The sequence below is a fragment of the Phoenix dactylifera genome, chromosome 11, assembly GCF_009389715.1.
Source record: "Phoenix dactylifera cultivar Barhee BC4 chromosome 11, palm_55x_up_171113_PBpolish2nd_filt_p, whole genome shotgun sequence".
In the NCBI taxonomy this organism is placed as follows: Eukaryota; Viridiplantae; Streptophyta; class Magnoliopsida; order Arecales; family Arecaceae; genus Phoenix; species Phoenix dactylifera.
In genome coordinates, this window is record NC_052402.1 from 2,746,861 (window position 1) to 2,771,730 (window position 24,870).

General features: G+C 36.6%; 2 protein-coding genes and 1 non-coding gene across 5 annotated transcripts; 1 reads left to right on the plus strand and 2 right to left on the minus strand.

Annotated features, from left to right (window-relative positions):
- Window positions 1–1,632: 1,632 nt before the first annotated feature.
- LOC103720291 (putative uncharacterized protein YDL057W) lies at window positions 1,633–7,330 on the minus strand. Of its 2 annotated transcripts, none has more exons than XM_008809929.4 (7): window positions 7,173–7,330; window positions 6,787–6,905; window positions 6,266–6,348; window positions 4,540–4,661; window positions 3,833–3,997; window positions 2,286–2,379; window positions 1,633–2,086 (listed from the first exon to the last, which is right to left on the minus strand). In XM_008809929.4, exons 1-7 carry the CDS (start codon window positions 7,213–7,215, stop codon window positions 1,864–1,866), a joined length of 849 nt encoding a protein of 282 aa, XP_008808151.1. In that variant the 5' UTR covers window positions 7,216–7,330; the 3' UTR covers window positions 1,633–1,863. The 2 variants fall into 2 exon arrangements, with proteins under 2 accessions (XP_008808151.1, XP_008808160.1); XM_008809938.4 differs by having other exon boundaries at window positions 1,947–2,086; window positions 2,281–2,379.
- Window positions 7,331–7,399: 69 nt separating this feature from the next.
- Window positions 7,400–7,472, minus strand: TRNAK-CUU. Its single transcript has one exon. It is a non-coding gene; the product is annotated as a tRNA-Lys (tRNA).
- Window positions 7,473–9,140: 1,668 nt separating this feature from the next.
- Window positions 9,141–24,383, plus strand: LOC103721532 (beta-galactosidase 8). Of its 2 annotated transcripts, none has more exons than XM_039131260.1 (19): window positions 9,141–9,552; window positions 9,727–9,831; window positions 10,416–10,611; window positions 10,921–11,009; window positions 11,487–11,567; window positions 11,701–11,795; window positions 14,605–14,675; window positions 16,949–17,039; window positions 17,111–17,228; window positions 17,311–17,406; window positions 17,485–17,533; window positions 18,480–18,568; window positions 18,799–18,870; window positions 19,004–19,150; window positions 20,048–20,098; window positions 21,399–21,591; window positions 23,259–23,404; window positions 23,532–23,597; window positions 23,774–24,383. In XM_039131260.1, exons 1-19 carry the CDS (start codon window positions 9,379–9,381, stop codon window positions 23,867–23,869), a joined length of 2,025 nt encoding a protein of 674 aa, XP_038987188.1. In that variant the 5' UTR covers window positions 9,141–9,378; the 3' UTR covers window positions 23,870–24,383. The 2 variants fall into 2 exon arrangements, with proteins under 2 accessions (XP_038987188.1, XP_038987187.1); XM_039131259.1 differs by having other exon boundaries at window positions 9,143–9,552; window positions 18,480–18,670.
- The last annotated feature ends 487 nt before the right edge of the window (window positions 24,384–24,870 follow it).

The window sequence follows — 24,870 nt, forward strand, 5'->3', positions numbered from 1 at the left end:
AATCGTTAGTGATGAGTATGAAGGACGATCTGTTTTCCATTTTCGATATTTTATATATAAAGATCGCCGAAATTGATCTGATTGGTTCCAATTTTTATGTTTGGATGAGTTCAAAATATGAGTCCAGAGAGCATATCATTTTTCTCAGCTGGTTGATGATAGATCACATTTCATCTAAGTCGATCTCTTGGTCTATTATGGGTTGAAGTGCTTTAACCAGTTCTATTCCAAATTTATGGTTAGATTTTGCGTGGCTCGCTATCCTTGGTGGTTTAAATTTATGTTTAGATGTTGCCGCTGAAGACCAGCTTGATATAGACGCAGACGCCGAGTGGAGGAAGATGCTGAAAGGCTAGGTTATGAGTTGCTCATTTGCACAAAGCTACAGTCCATTCGGGACCGCTTCAGGAATGTTGGTTATGTCTGGAATCCTTATTCGTGATCGAGTTTCCATCTAAAACAACAAAAATAAAGAAGTACGGTGGTTTTAAGTTTATACGGAAGAGAGAGAGAGAGAGAGAGAGAGAGAGAGAGAGAGAGAAGAAAAAAAAAAAGGCTTCTAACCTTGGTTTTCATGATGTGGGATGGGAGACTCCACTCAAACCCCTGGCTATTGGAAATCCTAGGTGGGCTGGGGTAGCAATGACCAGCAAACATGTTCGACAGCTACTTCAAGGATAGGACTTCTTATGGACCCGACTTATGGCAAATTAATATAGACAGTTGCAACGATGGACAGATCTATACTCACCAGATTAAATCAAGTTTGTCTTCTTTATGAGAAATGGACATTCTACTAGCATTGTGGAGCATCCATGGCTATTTAATATACCTATCAGGTATCAACCAACCAAAATAAACCCAGACATGCGTGAGACTTGAGTTTTTGATCTCATGTCAGATAATGTTTGGGATGTAGAGTGGCTTAGGGGATGGGATAAGTTAGTCCATAGCTCATAAGATAAAATTTTTTGTTGGAAAACGTCTGGGTCGCTTACACATAAATGTTTGGAGGAGAGTTATGTTTCTTCGTTATGATGATACTTCCAACAGGTGTCATGTAACAGCGGCCAAGGACCCCTAGAGGAGAGTTATGTATGGCCTTCCAAACCAACCACTATAGAGGAACCCTCTAGATTGGTGAAAGTTGCTTAGAGCACTCCGTGACTTGTTATTTTTTGACTTTTTAGATATATTCATACTACAAGTATATGAGTCGTCTATTATAGCAAAAAAAAAAAAAAACCCAAGTACATAAATGCATTCAGCCATGAGTGGATATTCATCTTTTTTAAATGTTTAGTACATTCTTCTGCCAAGTAGACTCCAGCGATTATTGAATTCTTATAGGTGATGTGCGTGAGTGGGCTGTGAACTTGGGTGGTGCCTGGTTCGCATGAGAACTGGTGAGAATCTCATACAAGCATTTGCAATCTGCAATCCACTTCTCATCTAATGAATCCCGCTTTTGCATGTATTGCCATCGCTCATTAGATTATTGGCCAATCTAGCAAAAGTTTCTTAAGCAGTTTAAAAATATGAATCATAAAACAAAGGTTTAGGCAGTGACAGTAATGTCCTCACAAAACCACAGCTAAATTAATAGCGACGAAACTGGGATCCACCATCAAGGATGAACTCACTCAAGGTGCATTTCTCTTGCACAATCTCAGCATGAAAATTATTTACATAAAGTATCTCCATCCACGAAAAATTATCACACCTGTTAATCTTCTTCCACTGGATATATAAACCTTTTTCTTACAATATGTTGCCTTTATGTAACTACATATTATTCCGATATTGCTGACTTGCTGCTGTAACTAAAAAGTCTCCATCTATCTAAGATCCAACGCATGAAACTCATAATCTAGAAATTGCGATTCTATTTCCATTTGGGACTAAGAATACGCGATCAAATTTTATGAAGTCCAGTACAACTGAAGCCAGCGTTTCCTGATGTGCAGTATAGCAATGGTCGGCCCCTTTAATAATCTGTAGCTTGTGATTAGGTATGAGCTCGGCAAACTTCAAGGCATCCTCTGCTGGTACAATTTCATCTTCTGAACCATGAACTGTCAAGACCCTGAAAGTAACAGAGTTGATTGTTATTATCTGTAACGATGCGGTACAATGGCACAGCTAGCCTTCTCATCTAACAGTCCTATCAATGTGCAAATATTAAAGATATCGATGGGACTAATAAGTCAAAAAATGCAAACATAGAGCTGGCTCAGCAAAAATAGGATACTACATACACTGCAATACACAGAAATGTACCTAACCTGCACTCTTGGTCAATGGAGAGGTTTGATGCATGCATATCTGTGTTTAATCGATCCATTAGACTTTCTTCAGTCACCCGATACTCGACTTTTCCTGTTACAAAATCCAACAATAATCAACCATTTGGTACAAAAAAGTAATATCTATATTTTCTGCTTAAGTCATGATCACCGATGAATGAAAGAAGCAGAATGGAAGAAACAAAGTGAGAGAAAGGGGGAAAAGTAATTGCATTAAACCGAACAAAGAAGGAAAAAGTTGGTATGATGACTTTCAAAAAGAGCATCATCCCTTATATACAGAAATTCCTTGGTTAATTTTCCTATTATATGTTTTTAGAAGAAGCTACATCATAGGGGTCAATATTTGAGGGCATAATTGAGGCTTAACTACTGCTCAACATTATCAGATCAACATAAGTCAATCCTGCTTCCTCCCACCATGAGTATCGTATGGGTGATATAGTTATCCTCTAAGCAACTGACATGTGCATGTCTCCATTTCTTACCATTTAAATTCTACAAACTTGAAGCTAGTTAAGTATAAACCAAACAAAAAGCTAGTGCTCTCCATATCAATACACGCATGAAAGCAAAGAGACAAACTGGTAAATTTGATGCACACTGATCTGCAGATAGGTTTAGATATCAAGGCACCACAGATGCATCAGATACATATCTATGCGCAGATATATGCATGTGCATAGGGGTGGGGACAAGTCAAATCTAATCAAATAGAACTCTTGATTTATATTATATCCATTATGAACAAATATGTTTTGTTCTAATAAGTAGCACTATATATCTTCAAACATGCAACGGCATCATCCTTGAAATTAAAACCCCCACCCTTGTTTTTTTGGAATTTGAAATGCACCCTGTTTTATTCAAGCAATAGGAAACAATAAGGGAACCACTTTAACCTTTGTGTGTGTGTGTGTGTTTGTGTAAAATAAGCAATAACAACAGGCTCACTTAGCTGACCAATTTAACACTGGTTAACTGGACCCTACTTCAACATCAGTTCATATCCAAAACAAAGTCGTGTCTCAAATAAGCTCTCATGACTTTGACCTAAGTCTTTTTGGCTCATGGAATCCATGAAACATGAGGACATGGTGGCTAGTTTTGTATGGATAATTCACAGATATGTATTCAGTTATTCAAAAAATGCCTGAACTACCCTGCACCAGTCTATATCCGCGTTATAAGAAAACTGTATTACTGAGGAGTAGAACAATTTTCACATACATAGACAGTATACTCATTCCTGGTATTATTTTTTTTTAATATCATAACCTAATATCCTTATTTTAAAACTAAAGATCCACAAAATTTTATATAGTGCAAATGTTTATTGTTGTCATCTTAAAACATCATGTTACGGAAGCATATTGAAGTATGAAAGCCATCCAGGAAACAAAACACAGAATTAGCATCAGTTAGAACCACAAAATGATAGAAAATGGAAGTCTTCTGACAAAGTTATAGATCATATATGCGATAGCAAGACCAAGTTAAAGCTCCATTTTATTGCTATAATGCACCTGTTCTGTCCTTCACATCGATAAATCCATCTTTCTTGATTCTCTGCATGAACTCTTTGCCTAATCGACCTTCAATGCCTCTATCTAAGGCAAATCGACCAGAAAGATTGATGACTATAGGGACATCATGGTACATGGAAGCATATAAAAGCACCACATTTCCTCCTGTAAAACCATTTTTAGTGAGTAATGCTTCGCATAAACAAAGAGGCATTAAATGTTTTGCTATTGTATGCACTCTAGATCCTCTCAGTAGAAGCATATAAGAGCGCCATATTTCCTCCTGTAAGAACCATTTTATGTAAATGCTTGACAAAAACAGGTGCATTAATTTTTATGCTAGCATGCACAAGTTGAAAGATGATGGGACTTAAGACCCTGAACAGTCGATAATAGTTTTCATCATGTCTGACAGTGAATGTAGTGGTAAGAAGACTGCTACATGGGAATGGATAATCTGAATGCTTAATGTTTATTGGAACGTCACCAAGTTCAAGCATAAGTTTGGTTGACAGAAAATATGAACATCTTGGCCAGGAGATTATAGTTTTCATCATGTCAGACATTGAATGCAGTATTATGAGGACTGCTACATGGGAATGGATCATCTGACGCTTAGTGTTCATTGAAACACAACCAGGTTCAAGCATAAGTATGGTTGACATGAAAATACGTAAAGGCCAATTTATGCCAAAAAGACTGCCTACCTTTACTGTGTCCAAGAATAGCACTTATTTCATATTTTTGTTCAGACCAATATAAGACTACAGCACGTAAGTCATCAGCCTCTCTTCTATAGTTGCCATACTGGAAAACACCTTCGCTTTCCCTAGAAATCGAATGGCCATCAGCATGTTACTAAATTGACATAGACCTGTTTGTGTGGTTAATAATTCTGGTGAGCGACATTTCAATCCATTTGATACAGAAAACAAATCCAACAATAAAAGCAATCAACAGAATGGAATATTAAACCCTATGGGATATAGGAGCTGAGTGACATTTCAATCCATCTGATACAGAAAACAAATTCGATAGTAAAAGCAATCAACAACATGGAATATTACATCGTACAGGATATAGGCACTATAAGACCAATGCCAAATCTTTGATTTGAGCTTGTTATTCATGTTTATGTTTAAGCTAGCTATCTTAAACATGATAACATCAAGAATCGCACTATATACGTGAGGAAAAGCAGAATATGCTATTATAGAAATGTGTAAAGCTATATACAAAAGAATAAATATATACACAAAGAAACTCGAGATAGATCAAATGCTGCACCTCATTTAACCTAAGAATACATCATGATTAAAATCATCTAGAAAACCCTCATTCAATTTAATTTTGCTGAGTCTGGAATTGACTAAAGAACAAGTAGCAGGTTATTTTTTTCCTTTGAAGAGTACAAAAGGAAAATGCCAAACAAAGGGAAAGATATCAAGTAGATGTTCTGCTAAAGTGTCAACATAAAGAAAAGAAGAAGAAGAAGAAGTGATAAGTTTACATGAATAACAACTAATCGAGCTAAATTAATTGACTTGGAAGCTTCAGTATAGTTGTCACCAAAGAAGATGATCAAAAACCATCCAAGTTCCAGAAATGTAAAAAAATTCAAAAATGAATATCTGCTGGTTTGCGAAGGCTATACACCATTGTCCAGTTTTCAATATGAAAAAGTTATCCCTAATCAATTACTAAAATTCATAACCTTAATTGAATAATTTTTATTTTCAATCAAGATTAACCTGCACCGACTAATGCACACCAGAAATAAATCTGTATGATCATTTGATGGAAAGAGATGAAGTTCTGAGGATAAAACATGTACGGAATAGATGACTGCTTAGTTCACAGCACTTAGGGTAAAAAGGAAAGAAATTCAACATCTAAAATTGAAAGCATATACCATGTAGCATGTGATTTTTCCCCCCTTCAGTACTGGAATCCATGCACTGGTAAAGAAGATATTGAATTAAAGCGCATAGTAGTCAGAAACCTGACAATATTGTTCCACATGGATGTGGTGCTAGCATGTTAGAAAGTGGTACTATTTAGCAATCACATTATTTCATTTCTCCTCGCAACTCTAGAAACATTGTAATGAAAATTTTTTGAGAAGAAGAAGCCATCAAATTTAGCATTTATGCTGATTTTTTCTGTATTTTCTTTCAGTGGATCTAATAGCAGTAATTTCAGATTGAAGATCCAACCCTATGGCAAATGCATTTTGAGTGAACATGCATACTTTTCTAATAGGATCCTTGCTTGCTTGAACATGACAGCATATCAAGTCTTGCAATAAAGATAAATGATAATTTAGGCCATGTCTTAAGAAAAAATGCAAGATAAAAGCGGAAATTATAGATAAATAGTTCAACTATGCCTTGAAGAGTCACAACTTTCCAGGCTTTCCGGTAAGAAGCTTACCCATTTCCAGCAAAATCAAAGCGAAAGGCACTGATCCGTTCTCTTGTTAATGCAGCACTTAGGTTAAGTAAAGTTTTGTCATCCTGAAAATAGCAGCATTTACCACTGTAAGACAATCAAAAGGGGTACCCAAAATCATCATTCCGTAAAAAAAATATCTGACTTTTGACGCAAATTTCAAGGAGCACAGATGTTGCATTGTATACATGGAAGGAGTAACCAGTGTCCAGACAATGTGTTCCTTATTGCTAGAGAAATTCTTAACTTATAGGACAGGCAATTAGATCTCAAGTTTATCAAATTTTCCATCAAACGATAAATAATTTAAGCAAATAGATTCTGCAATTCACAATTAATTCCAAGATATCCTATTCTTTATCTTAAATGTCTTGGCTGAATGACTGCTAATATCATGTGATAAGAAAAGCTTTCGTTAAAATTGCAGTTAAGATTTCTTAAATTTACAGCAAAACTCGGATTAACACAGAAGGATCTGGCACGCACATAGCTTAACAACCTACCTTTGAGGCTCGGAATCCATGGCACAAGATCGCAAGCTTCTTGGAACCAGTTTCATGTAGGACCCCCACAAGCTTCTCTCCATGCTTGTTTACTATCACAACTCTTTGTCGAGTAACGCCTGCAAATGAATATTACAATATTTCATTGAATCATGAATAAAAATGGCTATATAAAGACCTCTCGAGGCCCCCTTTTTTCCTTTCCCGTTGTCTCCCTTCCTTCCATTTCTCCGGCCCACCTGCCGGATATCGCCGGACCCGGCAGGATGTTTCCCAAACAGGCCCTAATTTTTTTTTTTAAATTACAAAGACGATCGTCGGAATAAAGCAGAAGGGGTAGAGCAAATAGGAGAGGAGGAGGGGGAATATTGGAACTGTGGACCTACCGGAAGCCTCTTCAGCCTTGTCGGAGGGGAGCGGCTGCGCCATACTCCGATCGAATGACGACCGACGGCCTCCCGGAATCTGGCCTGGAGATAATACACTAGACTCGCGAAACGAACGGGCTGGCCTTGTAAGCCGTTCACCTCCCAAACAACCGCTTCGACTCGATTTCCCCAACTACAAATTTACTTATTAGTAATCTTGAGGATCAAAAGAAAAAAAAAAAATCCGCCCACCGTGGGGCTCGAACCCACGACCACAAGGTTAAGAGCCTTGCGCTCTACCGACTGAGCTAGACGGGCTTTGGTCGTTTTAATAAATGAATATTTAATTACCTAGTACTACTACTGGAACCCAACTGCTCCCAACTACTAATCCCTTTTCTTGCGTCCAATAGAAAATTAAGGAGACTATTCCATGATTTCCATCCTTCCCTTGTAACCTCTTTCTTTATATTTGTATGCCGATAGTCTATTCCTAAAAATGGAATACACGAAATGAATTCCAGACATCCACAAACAAAACTATTTTTTATCTCAAAGCCATGACTTTTATATACCGTGCCTAGAGGAAAACTGAAGTGAGCACAAAGATTTTCGTTTATACTGGATTTATTCAAGACAACCTCAACTAGAGTAGAATGCACTCCAAAATGGGGAACATATTTCTGAGAGGCTCTATTAGATAAATATAAGAAAATATAGTGATAATAATATTATGATATCAATAGTTGCATTATGTTATAATGGTGCAATATAATATTATATAAATATTAAAAATGTTGTAATATTGATGCTATAGAAACACTACAATGTTAAGTATTTATAATAGTTATAATATGGTAAATAATATTGATAAGTAGTAATATTTTTATTTTATAATTATTATTAAAAAATACTATAGAATACCAAGATATATTTAGATACTATATATTATAATATAATGTAATAGTATTATAATATTTTATCAGAGTACTAAAAGAATAATAATATTCTTTGATGGGAATACTATATTTTATGCTGATAATACTATATATCATATATAATATACTATAATATTATTTACTATATTTTAGTATTTTATACTAGTAATACTATATAACATGTTGATTGACATATTATAATCTTTATATAATATAATAGACAATATAAATTAACTTTTAGGGGTATGATTAAAAATCGTGAAATGAGCATAAAGAATAGATAAACTTATTCTGGGATGGATAAGGAATAGCTTATGCCCAAAAATGGATATAAGATGGTTTGACTATGTAGAGCTTATTCCAAGTCTATGCCCGTTTTTCAAGTGATGTTTCACTAGTATAAAGTTATATTTTAGACCTTATACTCACTGTACAAGTGGATTGATGCAACAAGTATTTTTTTTCCTTAAAAAAGAAACTTAATTATAAGGTTCCAAACACCACAAAAAGGAATAGTTTTGCCAATTATTGTTATCCAAAACGATCATAAATTATAATTTTTTCTTACTTTTTGTTCTTTTGATGGATACAAATTTTTTATTAAACAAGAAAGTAGTCTCGCAAAAATTAGAATAACTCATAGCATAACTATTCCCATAAACATGGTTGTTGTTATTTTCATTCCTGTTGTCCCTGACCAAACACAACTTCAATGGTAATTATGCAATGAAGCACTTACATATGTTAGAGCGAAAAAAGTGCTCGAAGATGCGGTCTCCTAATAGTATAGAGTATATGATCGGCATATTCATAATTCTTCATTAGAAAAAAAAAACATTTATTCACAGCTGACGAAACATTTTTAGAAACTTAGATCTAAAATGGCTATTCAAGCATCCACTAAATGCAAGACATTTTATATTATTGTTCATCCCATTCTTGCGGTGGAAGGGATGACATTTTAAAATAACTCTCTCTCTCTCTCTCTCTCTATATATATATATATATACATATGTAGAGTTGTAGGTGACCGATTAGTTCATCGATCTCATGTATGTCGCGAATCCGGAATTAACGCAATACACGAGTGATAGTAGGTGTCAGGACATATCTAGATTCGAATTGACCAATCACCAACTGCTACGTGGTCATAATGGACCGAGTAATGACGGAGTTCAAGACATGGAATTATCTGGCCGGAGAATGATCCGAGACTGATCCACCTCCGACCAGCTCCCAAAAGAACCGGATCCACGCGATTCTCGCCGGATTCTGCCCCGCCGGACATGCTTAGGGGGCGAGGGGGCGGGGGCGGGCGGACGATCCGGAAGCGCTGGATGGCGTCCAAAAAGAGCATCAAGATCCTCCTCACCCTCCTCACCGCCATCACTCTCGCCTCCTTCGCCCCCGCTCTCACCCCTCTCCCCGTCCTCTCCTCCTCTCGCCACCATCTCTCCTCGGTACGCCCCTTTCTCCGCTTTCTACTCTTCTCTGTATCTCTGGACGGGCAGCTAAAACCCTAACTTCGGAGCAACTCCCGCAACCCCGATTTATTTCCTCGTGCTCTGTTTTCCAATCAAGAATCGCGCACATTCTTGATGCGATCTTTTATCGTTAATATGCTTCTGGAGCAGGGCAATGCTCGAGGGTTCTGGATAGCTGATGACATGTTTTGGAAAGATGGCCGACCTTTTCAGATCATCGGCGGCGATGTGCATTATTTTCGTGTTCTTCCTGAGGTTTTTGCGCCCCCCCCCCCCCCCAAATTACTCTCTCTTTATGCTGCTATTTGATTTTCGTTGCCTTACCAGGAAAGCCAGTGGATACTAGCATTATGATCTTAGTTTCATCGATCTTGGATATTTAATTCGCTCTCTTATCTATGCAGCATTCTGTTGGGATGTTGAACTTTCTCTCGAGGACGGTTAAATCAATTAGATAGTGAAAGGATCAAGTAACGTCCAATTATCGTCCCGAATTGCGTCATTCCTCACTAATATCTAGAAATATCAAGATATATATATATTTTTTAATTACTTGCCTTCTTTCTCTGCCAATTCTGAGTTCTCCAGTCAAAGTAATTAATGACATCCATGATGGCACCTGCTTAACTTCTTTCAAATTTGTAACAAAGAATTATTATTTTTCAAGAACTGCATTAATGGTATTGCTGCAGTATCAATCATAATCGCATCAATGAATTTCTGTATATCCTTTGATTTTGCATTATTTACTTTCTAATTAATAGTTTATTTTAATTATTACTCCTTTTTTTTGGTTTCCTGTGCTATATTTATGTGCAGTACATGCTTTCTATGTGCAGTACTGGGAAGATAGACTTTTAAGAGCCAAGGCACTCGGCTTGAACACCATCCAAACCTACGTTCCTTGGAATTTACATGAACCAGAACCCCAGAAATGGGTTTTTGAGGGTATTGCAGATATCGAATCGTTTTTGAAGCTTGCACAAGAATTAGGTTTTCTTGTCATGCTACGTGCAGGACCCTACATCTGTGCAGGTGAGTCACACCTATCCCCTATAACAATTTGTGAACCAGGTTGCTGTTCCTTCTGTTATTTGTTAATCGTGCAACTTTTAGCAATTCATTCTATTTTTTCTGCCCATGTCGATATTTTGAGCTTTGGTCCCATTTCCATATCCAGCAATGGTGGTGCCACGTCCTGATAGGAGACGATATGATATGCCAGATATAGGAATTAACATCGAAACTATGTAGATAATCTGCAGTGCAAAACTGATTTCATGAATTACTTTACATTTGTATTGACCTGTTCAAAGGTCATATTGACGTACACTTTTTTAGCAGAGTGGGACTTTGGAGGTTTTCCTGCGTGGTTGCTAGCTATAGAACCAGCTCTCAAACTGAGATCATCAGATCCTGAATTCCTTCAGTTGGTATGTCCTTTATTCTCTGACCATGTGAACTTTAGATGATGAGTTACTTTTTCATCCATAATCTATGCTTATGATTTTTTTTGGTAAGTGGTTATCATGTGACTTTTAGATTTAAAAACTGATGAATAAAAAAAATATGCTCAATTACTTTATCGTCAGATTCTTTATAGAAATTGTATATTTTCATTTGTTCTCTTTCTACAGCAAAGCTCAAGTAAAATAATGTAGTTTGTGAAATGTTGGCTGTTTCTTTGTGTCTCAATTTCCTTGTTATGATACATATACAGTTCTACTGAGTAAGGAATAATTGATTTTACCGCATTTTTCTTAAATAAATGAGAACTCCGTAATTCATATATAAGATCATACTTTTTCTTTTGTCTTTTTCTTTTTGACATTATCAAGTGTGGAACTTAACCCTGCAGAGAACAACTGATAGATCAAATTTCTATATATGTTTTTTTTTTAAATTTACAGGTCGAAAGATGGTGGGGAGTTTTGCTTCCAAAAATGTCTCCTCTACTGTATGAGAATGGGGGTCCTATTATTATGGTTCAGGTGACTGGATTGATTCCATTTATTCTTAACTGGTTTTGCAACCAATTTTTTGGTTAGTTTAGTAATATGTAAAAGTGTAGCCATTTGATGACTCTCTTTTACCAATAATCTAACCTGATGGCATTTTTGCCAGGTAGAAAATGAGTTTGGATCATATGGGGATGACAAGAAATATCTCCATCACCTAGTGACTTTGGCCAGAAGGCACCTTGGGAATGATATTGTTCTGTATGTGATTTCCGTTCCTTTTAATATTGTATTTCCATGAATTGAACATGAATCCTCCACCTGGTTTAATATCCTGGATTTCTTCATTCAACATTCCTATGTCAGACTAATTTGAGTATTCATGCCTTCCGAGGTGGCAATGGATTCGGGTTTTGGCTGGGTCAATTTTCCATGTCCAGGAGAATTTACCCAAACCCGATCCATCCTTTCACTTGTGGTGGCTTGAAAGCAGCAACCCTAACCTGGCATACAAAACTTATGCAGAATAAACTCATATGATAAATGAATGTAGCACAACAAGCTGACTGCTGATGTGCCAGATGCATTTTATACGAACTTTAAATAATGCGAGTTTTCAATAAAGTGGTTTACTAGTCCAAATTTAGCATTATTTGAAGGAACCTTATGTTGGTGCTTTCCCTGAATTCCCTATTTTTCATTGACTGGTGATGATCTGGTGCACTAAGTTTTCTAGACCACTTATTTAGTACACATAAGTGCAATATTTATGAGTCAATTTTTTAAATATATTCAATTTAGTTAGGCCCATTTAAATGCAGTAATAATAGGAAAGTATCACTCTTTGTACTCTCAATCTAACCAGCTGGATATTATGGTTTTCAGGAGATGAGTGGATCACATTTTTATAAAATTCTTTATCATACATTTTGCTTTGATATCTAACCATCTGGTTATAGCACCTTTTTGACTTCTCTCTTCTCCAAAATTCTTTATCGCATTTTCTCCTTATTTTTATTTCTTCATTAGTTCTTTTTTACCATGTCATTATACGCAGACGAGTAGATATATAACAAAGGATTCACGTCCTATCAATCCCAGTGCATCCTGCCGGTACTATACTATTCCGATGAGAGAATAATACTTGAGATGCCCATGGGATGCTGGTTGGTTCATGAACTGGGACATCCTTTCCATCTTGGTCAATATTGGTTGGGACATGCCAGTAAGCTAGCCAGGACAGCCAGTTCTTGCTTACAAAAAAGGAATGTCTGCTGATGTCTCTCTTTTGTCCATTTGGTTTAGTCATGGGAGGGAGCTCAGAGAGGAAAAGAGAGAAAGAGAGAGAGAGAAAGAGAGGAAGGGAGAGAGGAAGAAGGGAAAGGAGGTGTTAGATCTAGCCTCCCCTCTTTTAGATTCGGCCTCCTCTATGCGAAAATCATCACCCATGCAATAAGGTCATCCACCCTCCCTTTGTAGCCACTTATTTGATTGAAAATTACAAAAATAAGAAAAATTATGCCAGATTTTTCTGTTTGGTGTAAAATTTATATATGTTATAGGGTGGGAATCAACCTACAAGATGATATCTTTTGTTCTTTAATGTGTATTTTATTCTTTATACATTTATATTTCTTTGGAATAAATTAATTATTAAAATAAGACAGAAAAAATTCAGGAAGAAAAATTTGTAGCATGTTTCCACTTTTAATGAGCACATGCTACTACATTGCTGCCAGATCTGGATCAATAACCATACCTATTTAATTGGCTAAAATGGTCGTAACCCTGAACAATAAAAACCATCTGTTTAAGAAAAAAGCCTCAGAGGCATCCTGGTACCATATATGATGCCGGCCTTTCTTGAGTGTCAAGAGGGGAGCATCCTGGTACAGAGGACCAGACCGGTATGAGTGCTGGCACCAGATCTTGAATCCTTCGTTACAAGTTACAACTAAGATAAAACAATGAAAATTTCTTGGAAACTACAACAATCAGAAAGTTTGTAACAAATTTATCCTTGTACTATTTCACATCTTGGGTTAAATGGTGGACTACTTTTGATGCCTTTGGCTCAGAGAATCTTGACATTCCTTTTATTGCCGTGAAGAAAGTGCCTTGCTGTGTTTTGTGTCATGTCCCATTGTCCAGGTTGGTTGGCACTCAAGAAAGATTGAAATTTGAAGTTGCTAGATGACTTGATGGTGTCCTAATAATGGTATATCCAGATAAGAGCATTTTCTATTACCATTCGCTACCATAAAGGCAGATTTTTGCGTAAACAAAACCTTGCAGATTTTTGCGTAAACAAAACCTTGCAGATCTTGAGTTTTTAAAACTAAAGAAGTCGGCTGGTCCCAGTAAACAATGATGTGCTGCTTCAGCAAGCATACAAGCATTTAGAAGTCATGAAAAATTAAGTCATTTATGAAAGTACTGACCACAAAGTTCTTCCAATATTGCATTTATAGACATATTTGTTCTTATAGATAATATATATACGTTTTGCACTTCACATGAAAATAATTGACTTTCCATGTATTACATCAACTGCATCCCAAAATGCTACTATAATTTAGAAGTCATATGCTAGGCTAAACTAGTTAACCCTAGCTAGTGGATTGCTGCATTATTCACTGTCAAATATCCTCACAAGTTTTCATACACTTGAAGTATTTTCACTCACATCAGCACTCTAGAAGCTGCCAAGCTTCTATATATGTGTTTACAGTTTTACATGCAAGAATATGTGAGAGAACTCTAGAACTCCCCAGGGTGGTAAAACTCATAACAACAGTCTCTTATAAACTTCGTCTCGATGTGCTGTGTATTTATGAGGCTTGACTTCTTTACTTCCTGCTATCTTGTTATTTAGGAACTAAAAATTGTAGTACAAGTTAATTATATTCTTGTCATAGCATCCAATTCATTTATATTTTTTTACTTAAACTTATATTACTGCATTGCTGGTGAGGAGCCATCTATGTGTTGCCATCATTGACTGAAGCCTCTTATGTCAACTTAGGGAATTGATCAACAATTAGATGTTTGCTTTATTCTCATGTTGTAGGTATACTACGGATGGTGGCTCTAAAGATGCACTAGAAAAGGGAACTATTCCTGAGGAGGGTGTTTTCTCAGGTGAGTCTAGTGGTTTGATGTTGCTTTTATAAAATCTCACCAAAAAGCAAAACCATGCATTCTTAGTAATCCCAAAATCTAGAATTCATCTTTTCCAGGCTTGCTATTCTTATATATTTGTATCATGTGACAATTAATTTATGTTTCCATATAAGATCTTTTCCTTAATTTATTCCCCATTGTATATGGTGAAACAGCTTGATTTAACATATCTTCAAAGCAAGAAAGACTGTCAGATCAGAGAAAGGTTCTTGAAGCACTCATCATTCTTTGATGTGGAACTTTTAATTATCAAAAGGACTAGAGATATCATTCTTGAAGGAATACATGATAACCCACAAGTCATTTGATTCAGTTTGCATTCATTGCTACATGCTTCACTTTGGGAAGAAGAGGATGTTTGAAGAGGACACTGAAAACATATGCATTGGCTGACACAACAAGAGGCCATGTTGGACTTCTTAGGCATTTTTTTTTCTAAGCAAATTGTGTTTCATAATAAATGTTTTTATCTTTAATCTTCCATATTTTTTAAATAAGTTCATTTAGGCTTGTTTGCAGCACTTTTATTTCTTGTTTCTATTATTAAAAATAAAATTATAGAAATTGAGAAAAATTCATGTTTGGTACTATTGCCTTTATTTTCTACTTTTTAAAAGTCACTTTCATTATTTCCAAAAAATGAAAGTAAGAAATCGTTTTAATATTTTCAAAAAAAAAAAGAAACTCATGTTTTTGTACCACCACCACAATTGTTGCTTCCCCCACCACTATTGCAGCTGCCACTGCCACTGTTGTTGCCACCATCATCACTGCTTCCACCAAATCGCAGGCACCTCCACCACAACCACCACTGTTGCTGCCATTATCACTATTGTTGCCACTTACACCACACCACTGCCACTATCAACATCGCCTCTGTCGCATTGTTGATGTCATTGCCTCCACCACACAACAGCCGCCATCATCATCACTGCCACTATATCACCATGAAACTTTCCACCAACACCAGTGCTGCCTCCACTGCCTTTGCTGCAATTACTATTGTCTCCACCCCCATCACCCTGTTTGTTTTTGAAAAATAATTGACTATACCATGCATGTTTACATGTAAAAAAAAGGTAAAAAAATATAAATAGAAATACTATTTTTCTATTTATGAAAATAGAAAAAGTGAAAGTGATGCGAAACGAGACCTTGTCATATTAGTGGAAGCTCTATTTTGAATGCAAGAGGTCATAGGTTTGAGTTGTAATCCTCTATTGGAATTACGCTAGTAATTCCAATAAACTTTGTCAAAGGATGGTAGCGCAAGCCAAGTTCTGAAGGGTGCATTTTTTTCCATGCAATTTGATTGCTGGCATCATGGTGCTTAGGCTTGTTATGGACAAAGTGAAATAGGATAACTCTCAACAGGGCCTCATACTAAGGCATATAGACTATAGAGAATAGAAAATGAACTCCTAACTTTACTCAGATGCTGGATAAAACCTTCTTAAAATGGAAAAAAGTTACAAATTATTTGAGAGCATAACATTTGAGTCTTGAAAGATTTGGAGTCGGTAACATCCTGAGTCAAAAGTTTTTAGAACAGGCTTATTTGTAGAGCATAACATGTGAGTCTTGAAAGATTTGGATGACAGATAATTTTGCTTTCGTCCCATGTTGGACGATCTAAACATTCTTGGTGACAATAAAAACGTGTGGTGCATAAGGGCCTAGGTTAAGTGATTGCAAGCTACAAATTATCTTTAAGATCTAGAAATAGTGTGCCTAGGCTTGTCGTATTGTCTGAGAAAAATAGTAGGGAACTTATAAGATCCTTTAGTGAGGAGGTCTGATGCTTGTTGATCTTTAGATCTCTTTTGTTTTCTTTATCCTTGAGATAATCAGCAAAGTCTTGCCAATGCCAGAGCATATAACCAAATGGAGTCCGTTAATCCATTTAGGTTATCAGGTTTCCTATCTCCTTGATGATGTAACACTAAGTCTCAGAAGGAACTAAGCCATTGTTGCTGTTATAGACACATACCAGCCATTCATTCATTTCTTCCTTTTGTTATGGCTGGATTGTTGGCGATTCTTCGGCATTTTCATATTTACTATAGAGTGCAGAATATATTCTTGGTGCAGGATGTATAGTGAAGATGCATAGAGTTCATATTTCATGCTCTGTGGAAATTAAAATTTCAACTGCACTAGGAAGGTGTTTGTTGTATATCTTGTGTCATCATTCACTTTTTAACTGGTTGGCTTTAATGGTTGATATGCAGCTGTTGATTTTTCAACTGGTGACAATCCATGGCCAATATTTAAGTTGCAGAAGAAGTACAATGCACCAGGAAAATCGCCTGCTCTATCATCGTCAGTAGACTTATCCCTTTTTCAATGCGACATTATTTCATAAAGTATTACTAGTGATTCTTGTTTTGCAGGGAATTTTATACAGGATGGCTTACACATTGGGGAGAGCAGATTGCAGAAACTGGTGCCAGCTTTACAGCTGCAGCCCTGCAAACGATTTTATCTCGAAATGGTTCTGCAGTACTCTATGTATGTTGTAGTCCAAATTTTGGAAATGGATTTATTGGTTTCACATGTTCTGTTGGAATGATGTAACTTTTTAGATTTTCAGATGGCTCATGGTGGAACCAATTTTGAGTTTTTCAATGGTGCAAATACTGGTCAGAATGAATCTGATTACAAGGCTGACCTCACTTCTTATGATTATGTAAGTAATGCTTCTTATGATTACAAGACTGTTTGGAACTTTAGTTATAATACTTCATCAAACTCTCCTGCTATCCAGGATGCTCCAATCAAGGAGTCTGGTGATGTGGACAACCCAAAGTTCAAAGGCATGTCCTGGTCAACTTAATCTTTCAACCCTTATACATCTTTAGAATCTATTATTACTGGAGATTGTTTGCGTTTTCCTTCTTTAATAAAAGTATACAATGCTTAAGACATGATTTTTTTTCTTCTTTTTGAACGTAGCGACTCATCGATCTTCTCTTGCTGGTTGCATCAATATGATGTCTTTTCAATTGAAATAACAACAATATAAATTTTTAGCCATTGAAATGACAGTTCTGGCAAGTTGTATTCACATGAAAATTGTGAATGTAGGTGGAATGCCTTCTTTATTTTGAGTCTTTTAACTCCAGCCAAGCCCAACTAAAACCATTGTAACATGATAAAAAAATAATTACTCTCTGCTATTGTATTTGATAATTGATATCAAAAATAGTTTCAATATGGTTTTTAAGAATTTTATCAATTTCTAGATTCAAGCAGACCAAATACGAAAGAGGGCATTAACTAGTTCAGTAAGAAATTTAGATGGAGCAGTGAGCTAAAATGCCAACAGTATGAGCATTTCAAAGCTTAAAAGCATCTAAAAGTAAGGTGTGGTAGCCAATATCGTAGTTGGAATAAATTGATAGTAATCGAAGTATTCAACTTCAGTCATATCCATTTACATTAATAGCTATCTTTTTCCATCTTGAATGTACACTCTTAAAATGTCACTGTTATGCTATTCTATGTTGAGAAATGTATATTTTTGTCAAAGCTGGCCAATCATATCATTTGAGATCGCCTCTGAGACTCAGCACTTTGGGCAGCACAGTTACACTGCTTTGATGCACTCATTAACATATAGGGCCTATGGTCTGGTCTACCTTTTACAGCATTGTCATAACTATATAAACATTCTTAGTGTTTAGTACTCATTGCCATTACCTCATGTAAATAGAGGTCTCACAAAATTCAACTTTTCTAATTTATTGCGATATTGTGCAGCGTTAAGAAGAGTCATTGAGAAATATAGCAGCGTAGCTCTTCCCCCAGTTCCTTCCAATAATAAGAGGGCAAGTTATGGGCTTTTTAAGGTTAGCAAAATTGCTTCCTTCTTTGAGGTCCTTGATACCATATGTTCTCCAATGGAGGTGGTTGAAGCAGAACATCCCCTTGCAATGGAGTCGGTAGGCCAGGTAAAAGCCATCTGTAGATAGATGTTGTAAACATCTTAGCTGGCGATGGTTTCTTTTGCAGCTCTTGATTGGTTGGAGTTGTTTGATGACCTTTAATTAATCTCTGATGTAATCCACTTGTCATCCAGATGTTTGGATTTGTATTATATGTGACAGAATACTCCCAAAAGGAAACAAGTAGTATTCTTTCAATTCCCAAGGTTTGAAAACCATTCTTTATAAAAAGTGAAGTTTATAGTTCAACTGGTTTCTCAAGATTCTTTGCAATCTCTGACATAAGATGTTATATCCTCAATAGTAAGCAATCTATACAATTTAATATCTTATCTGCAGGTGCGTGACAGAGCCCAAGTGTTTGTTTCATGCTCAATTGATGATAAGGGAAGTCCAAGATATGTTGGTGTAATTGAAAGATGGTCAAACAAGGCACTTGCAATGCCCAAAATCACTTGCTCTTCTAACATCAGCTTATTTGTTCTGGTAACTATTTCTTGTCTCCAATATTAAATAGATTGATGTTCCCAGTTTTATAGATTTTGACCCTGATAGGTCTTGTTTATTTTGCTTATGCTTATGATTTGAATGGCTATTCAGTGAGAGTGATTTATACTGTTTTGGTAAAAGAGGAACACTTAGGCACTGTAATACAGTGTTACTCCATGGTTGTTGTGGATAATACAATGTTTCCCCATCATTCAGTCATCATTGCCACCCCATAGTCACTTCAGATGCGATGATGGATTATCAGGGACTGTGCTACTGTTGCTGTTAGATGGCTGTCAACATAAAATGAAAGTATAAGCTGTAAAAGCCATCTTTGCTAGATCATATACCACTAACATCTAGCGACATTGCTGTCTGTCTTCAATAACATTCATTGAGAGGCCAGCTATTTGACAGTTATTCTGGGGAAGAGCTAGCTAATCAGGCAGTGCAATATGTGGCTTATTTTAGCTGGATAATACTCTCGTGTCATTTCTTCTGCCATTCTTTTCTTCTCCCAATCTTCTAAGAGGTGCTTTCTACACTTCTTGCCTTCTATGTCTATTGCTCTCTCTCTCTCTCTCTCTCTCTCTCTCTCTCTCTCTCTCTCTCTCTCTCTCTATCACACACAGACACACAACTTGTATATCTTCCCTTCATATCTTTGATCATTTGAAATGCTGCTCTGCTAATTGGAATCTCTTTGCTAAATTGCTATGTATTTTGGCCAGGGGTGGCATCGAAGAAGCTAATTATCTATCATTGTGCCCATATATAGTGAAAAGATCCTTTGTGCTGTTAATTGTCACTAAGTTGGAATCTCCTACCTATATATATTCTTTTCCTTTTGAGTTATTCTGATTCGCTGTTGCTTTCTGATCTCTTTGATTTCAGGTGGAAAATTTGGGTCGTGTAAATTATGGGCCATACATGTATGACAGGAAGGTAAATTTCTCTGCAGGCAAAAATGGTTTTGATATGAAATATAAGTATACTTTGTCTTTTGCATTCAACATACTTTAACCATCTGAGCAGTTCAGAAGAGGAGCCAAATTGTATGGCTGTATGCTTAACCAAAACATCAATCTTGTTGTACAGAATATCCATTCTGTGGCCACTTGTTGAATCAAACGCAAATGTAAAAGGCATTTTTAAAAGAAAAACCAGATAATGGTTAATAGGACAGACTTCAATTTAGATGGCCCACCATGAATTTTGCTCCAATGAGACTTGGTCTCCAATCCTACTAGCAGGTTGTTGGTACACTGATGAGAGTGAGCGCATGCATGAGAGAGAGAGAGAGAGAGAAAGATGTGGATAGTACCATAAAACAGGGTTGGCAGAGCCATCCCAAACCGGATGGTTCCGGTCGTACCGACGCCAGGATGGCTTCAGCAACAAAAACGAAATCCGTTGCCAGAGAGGGAGAAGGAGAAGGAAAGAGAGGAAGAGAGAGAGACAGAGAGAGCGGGGGAGGGAGGTAGGGAGAGGGAGAGGAAGGGAGGCCGGCGCCGGAGCGGGAGGCAGAGACTGCGGCCGGGTCCCCTATTTCGTTCGAAATAGGAGTCTGACCGCTAAAAAATTTTGTGATTTTTAAGTGAAGCTTCCGACGGCCCTCCGCCAGCCTCCGCCACTCTTCGCCGGCCTCCCTCCCTCTCTCCCCATTCTCTCTCTTTTTTTCTCTCCCGTTCGCCCTCTCCCCCGCCTCCTCTACTATGTCGATACAAGCCCGGCACGGCACGGCGCAGGCGCATGCCGTCGGGCAACTAGTCCGGTGCCTGGTACGAACACAACAGACCATGCCACAAAGACTTCTTGATGAGAAAATCTAGAGAAGACATGCCTATGCTTGATGCAATATTCCTTCAGGTTAAAGAAAGCCTGGAATGGCAGCATACTTGTCAACAAGCAAGGCAGCAGGGATCTAGAAAACTGCATCAAAAAATCAATGCAATTTGATTTCACATAAAATGTGGAGGTAGACTTTGTGCTATTCTACATTGTCTCAGGTGTTCGCTCAGATATTCACAAGCAAGAATTTGTGTTCTTTTAGATCTTTTGAATTTGTTTTAATATCTTGAAAAATGAAAAGTTCTGTTATTACTTATTTCCAGCATATCTAAGCTCGAGGAAAAATTAATAATGCTTCTGTGATAGCATTCATTATGGCTCTTTATTCCAATTATATTTAATATATATTGTCTATTTTAATGAAATTGATGCACTAATCTCTCCTGATACTCAGGGAATACTGTCCCCAGTTATACTGGACAACATCGTTCTCCATCGGTGGAAAATGCATCCAATCTCATTTCAGAGATTTATTAATCATTCAAAAGATAATCCTATCATGCAAGTTGCCAATTCTAGAATTAATAAGATATCGATCCAGAATAGTCTGAAAGATCACTCCAGCAGGTTCTCATTTTCACTTAAAGGTAGTCATAGTAGCAGCTATTAGTTATCATTGCTATTTCAGCATTCTGTTAAATATATGTGAGCTTAGTTTGACTCTTATATTTCAAGCCACAAAATATATATTTTTTCTTTTGCTTGTTTCCTCCCAAATTTGGTCAGATGCACGACTTTTTAATGACTGCCCAGATTATCTCTGTGCTTTCATGTGATCACAAACTTAATTTTCTGGTTGTAATTGAGCTTCCGTAAACATCATGCTTTGTATTTCGAGTAATCCCATTGGATTTCGTACCTGATATTCAATAAAGCAAAGAAATTATACTAATAATGATATTTTGGTATACATTGTCAGAATTATAATTTGAAGTCATGTTTACTACAATGTCAACCTTGAAGGAAAACTTCAAAGTTCTCTTATTTTATTGAACTAGACCTTTAGGACAAGTTATAGATTAATGTGCAGTTTGTGAAACAACATATGGGCAAATCAGAAGCCTAAAGGTAGTTTGGAGTCAGAGCTTTTTCGGTGCAATTTCAATAAATTTCTAGAGAGCATGCTAAGAATGTGTTCAATGTAAATGTGAACAGCAATCCATGATTCCATAACTTTGGGTTGGCTATGTAAGCTATCATGATAAGGATGTTGATTCAGCTTCTCATGTCGGCTAATGTCTATATCATTCCCATCAAACTAATAACTAAAGTTTTCTTTTTGTCCAGGATACTGTAAATTTACATGGAGGCTCCACACTTCCTTTAAGCATGACATAGAGTGAAGCCAAATTTATTTCTTAAATCTCTTATACTGCATTTGCTCAACCAAGTGACATTATTTTCAATGGCTCTGGGGCCGACCTGCCTTTTATTTAGTATGTGGGGCCTGCACAAATATAGGTTACTCTGTAAGCTGATTTGTTTCAGTTTAATTATGTTCTGTGTGACTTTTGGGGAGGCCCGAAGAAAGTACAGGACAAGGAATTGCTTTTCCTCCTAGGATTCTGAATGCTATGACCCTTTTTTAAGGATCTTGCATTAATTTGTCATTGGTACTAAGTATTTTGTTCATTGATCAGAAGCCATTAAAATGCTTTATAGTAGCTAGTACATATATACTGAGGCCCAACCAATTTTGGAGAAATGTCTTCCTAACAGCTCCCAGGCTTGAGCAAACTGTACTTGGATATTGCACCAAGTTAAATGGGGAATGGAAAATCTTGGGTCTATTAGTAATGCAACATTGCAAACTGAGTACCATACCATGAGATTTTTTGATCCTGCAAAAAGATCTTTGTTTTCGCGGCCTTCAATGATTATGTTAAGCTGCCATCAAGGTCAGTAAGGAATTCCTGATCATGATTTCAAGTACATGACTAAAGGCTTCTCAATCCTATGTAGTTACTGACACGGACACTTCGAGTATCCGACACCTAAGTTGCTGGAGTCAAATCACCAATAATAACTTGTCTACTGAGCCCAAAAACTGTCAGCCTTCCCAACACCGATATTCATCAGCAAAATCAACCTACAAGATGCTCCACCAATTGTTATTGTTAAATATTTATGTGATATTCATGTCAACAATGGACTGTATATTGACTGTATTTCTATCAGAAGCATGCATTCTATAGGCATTTATCATTTGGATGCTACTCATGATATTGTATGACCTTAAATTTTATTGTGACAGAGAGTATTTCAGAGGAACCAGGATTTTACAAAGGTCATTTCTATATAAATTCAATAAACCAAGTTAGAGATACATTCATATCATTTCGTGGTTGGAGCAAAGGGGTTGCTTTTGTGAACAATTTCAATATTGGGAGATTTTGGCCGGTAATAATGTTGATCTTTTGTTGTCAAAAATTAAGCATGTTTCTAATTTTACTATGTTCTCTAACAGTTTTGGTCCCACTTCTTTTTTCTTTCATTTCTTCACAAAAATGTGAATATATACCTGCAGTTGTTTGGACCTCAGTGCACCCTTTATGTTCCTGCACCAATCCTTCAACATGGAGAAAATGTTGTGGTACGTGTGACTTAACATCTTGCATTCAAAAATTTACTTTTCTAATACATGGATAATCCAAAAGTCTATCTCAATCATTCAAAATTTCAGCAGGCTTAGTAGATCGTGAATTTAAAATATGCTAAGCTTCAAGTATTTTAATTTTGCATCGACCTTTTTCTTCTTGCTCCTCACAGGTCATACTAGAGTTACATGCTCCCAATCCTGATCTCACTATCGAGTTGGTGGAAAATCCAGATTTTACATGTGGACCAAAACTTCATCATAAATGATCTCATGCATTTTCATCCAGAGGTACAGCTATGTGCATGAAAAGCTTGAGTGCTTCCCAAATTTTGTTGGTGTGGATTCTATATAAGCCAAGTCACTCATCAAAAAAAAAAAAAAAACCAACGAAAAGCCTTATTATGCAGTGAGTAAGCTGACCCAAATTTCTCCATCTGTAAGTGGTATTAGAGTGGCTGATGATCATGATAAGAAATCTTTGGAGTTTCAACTAAAGAATGAGCACAGGAAGGTCAAATATTAAAGGACGATGTTTTTTTTTTTTTTGATGGAGATTATTAAAGGACAATGTTGAAAATTCAACGATTGTCCAAAATGCTTATTTGAGTTTTGCAAGTCTTGCCGGCACCGGAAGCAGTCTTATGGTATTTGTTGCGGCATTGTATCTAAGTATCAATATGAATATAATTTTGTGTATTAAAAAGCAGCAAAAATGTTTTCTCACCCTGTTATTTGTTCATTGGTGATAATGATATCATGTATATTTCAAGGGCTAATAAAGGTCAAACAAAATCCCTTGGAGAGCTATTCATTTTGTTCTGGCAATGCTTTTTGACCACTAGAATGACTCGCCGATAGATTGAACTGGTCTGTACACATTCTCTTGGCTATCCATATGCTCCTACAGAGTTTTTCAAATTGCACCAAACTCTCTTTTGTCTGGCTGCAATATTTATTGGATGAGAGCAACATCTATTTACAACATAGTGCAATGCTGAAAGTGAATGATTATTGCTGCTCAAAAAGCAAGTCAATGATTTATTAATGGAGATCAATATGCCTAGGTGTGAAGCAGTTGCAGTGTTGCCGATGAAAGCTATTGCCACCCCAGCTGTGAGACTCAATATTCTAGAAAAAGAGATACATTACTTACCTTATTAACGAAACTAAACTACATGCCTAAATAATTTTGAAAATCCATCTCAAAACCTAAGGCCATTGGAAGTCATGAGGAGAAAGAAAAGGAACCAGTGATGGTCTAGTGGTG

Coding starts and splice junctions, on each gene's coding strand:
- LOC103720291 (XM_008809929.4), bottom strand. CDS start 7,215: ATGGCGCAGCCGCTCCCCTCCGACAAGGCTGAAGAGGCTTCCG. Junction 6,906..7,172: donor CAAGGCTGAAGAGGCTTCCG/GTAGGTCCACAG, acceptor ATTCATTTGCAG/GCGTTACTCGACAAAGAGTT. Junction 2,087..2,285: donor TCCATTGACCAAGAGTGCAG/GTTAGGTACATT, acceptor TGTTACTTTCAG/GGTCTTGACAGTTCATGGTT.
- LOC103721532 (XM_039131259.1), top strand. CDS start 9,379: ATGCTTAGGGGGCGAGGGGGCGGGGGCGGGCGGACGATCCGGAAGCGC. Junction 11,796..14,604: donor CTTGGGAATGATATTGTTCT/GTATGTGATTTC, acceptor CTCATGTTGTAG/GTATACTACGGATGGTGGCT. Junction 17,534..18,479: donor GGACAACCCAAAGTTCAAAG/GCATGTCCTGGT, acceptor GATATTGTGCAG/CGTTAAGAAGAGTCATTGAG.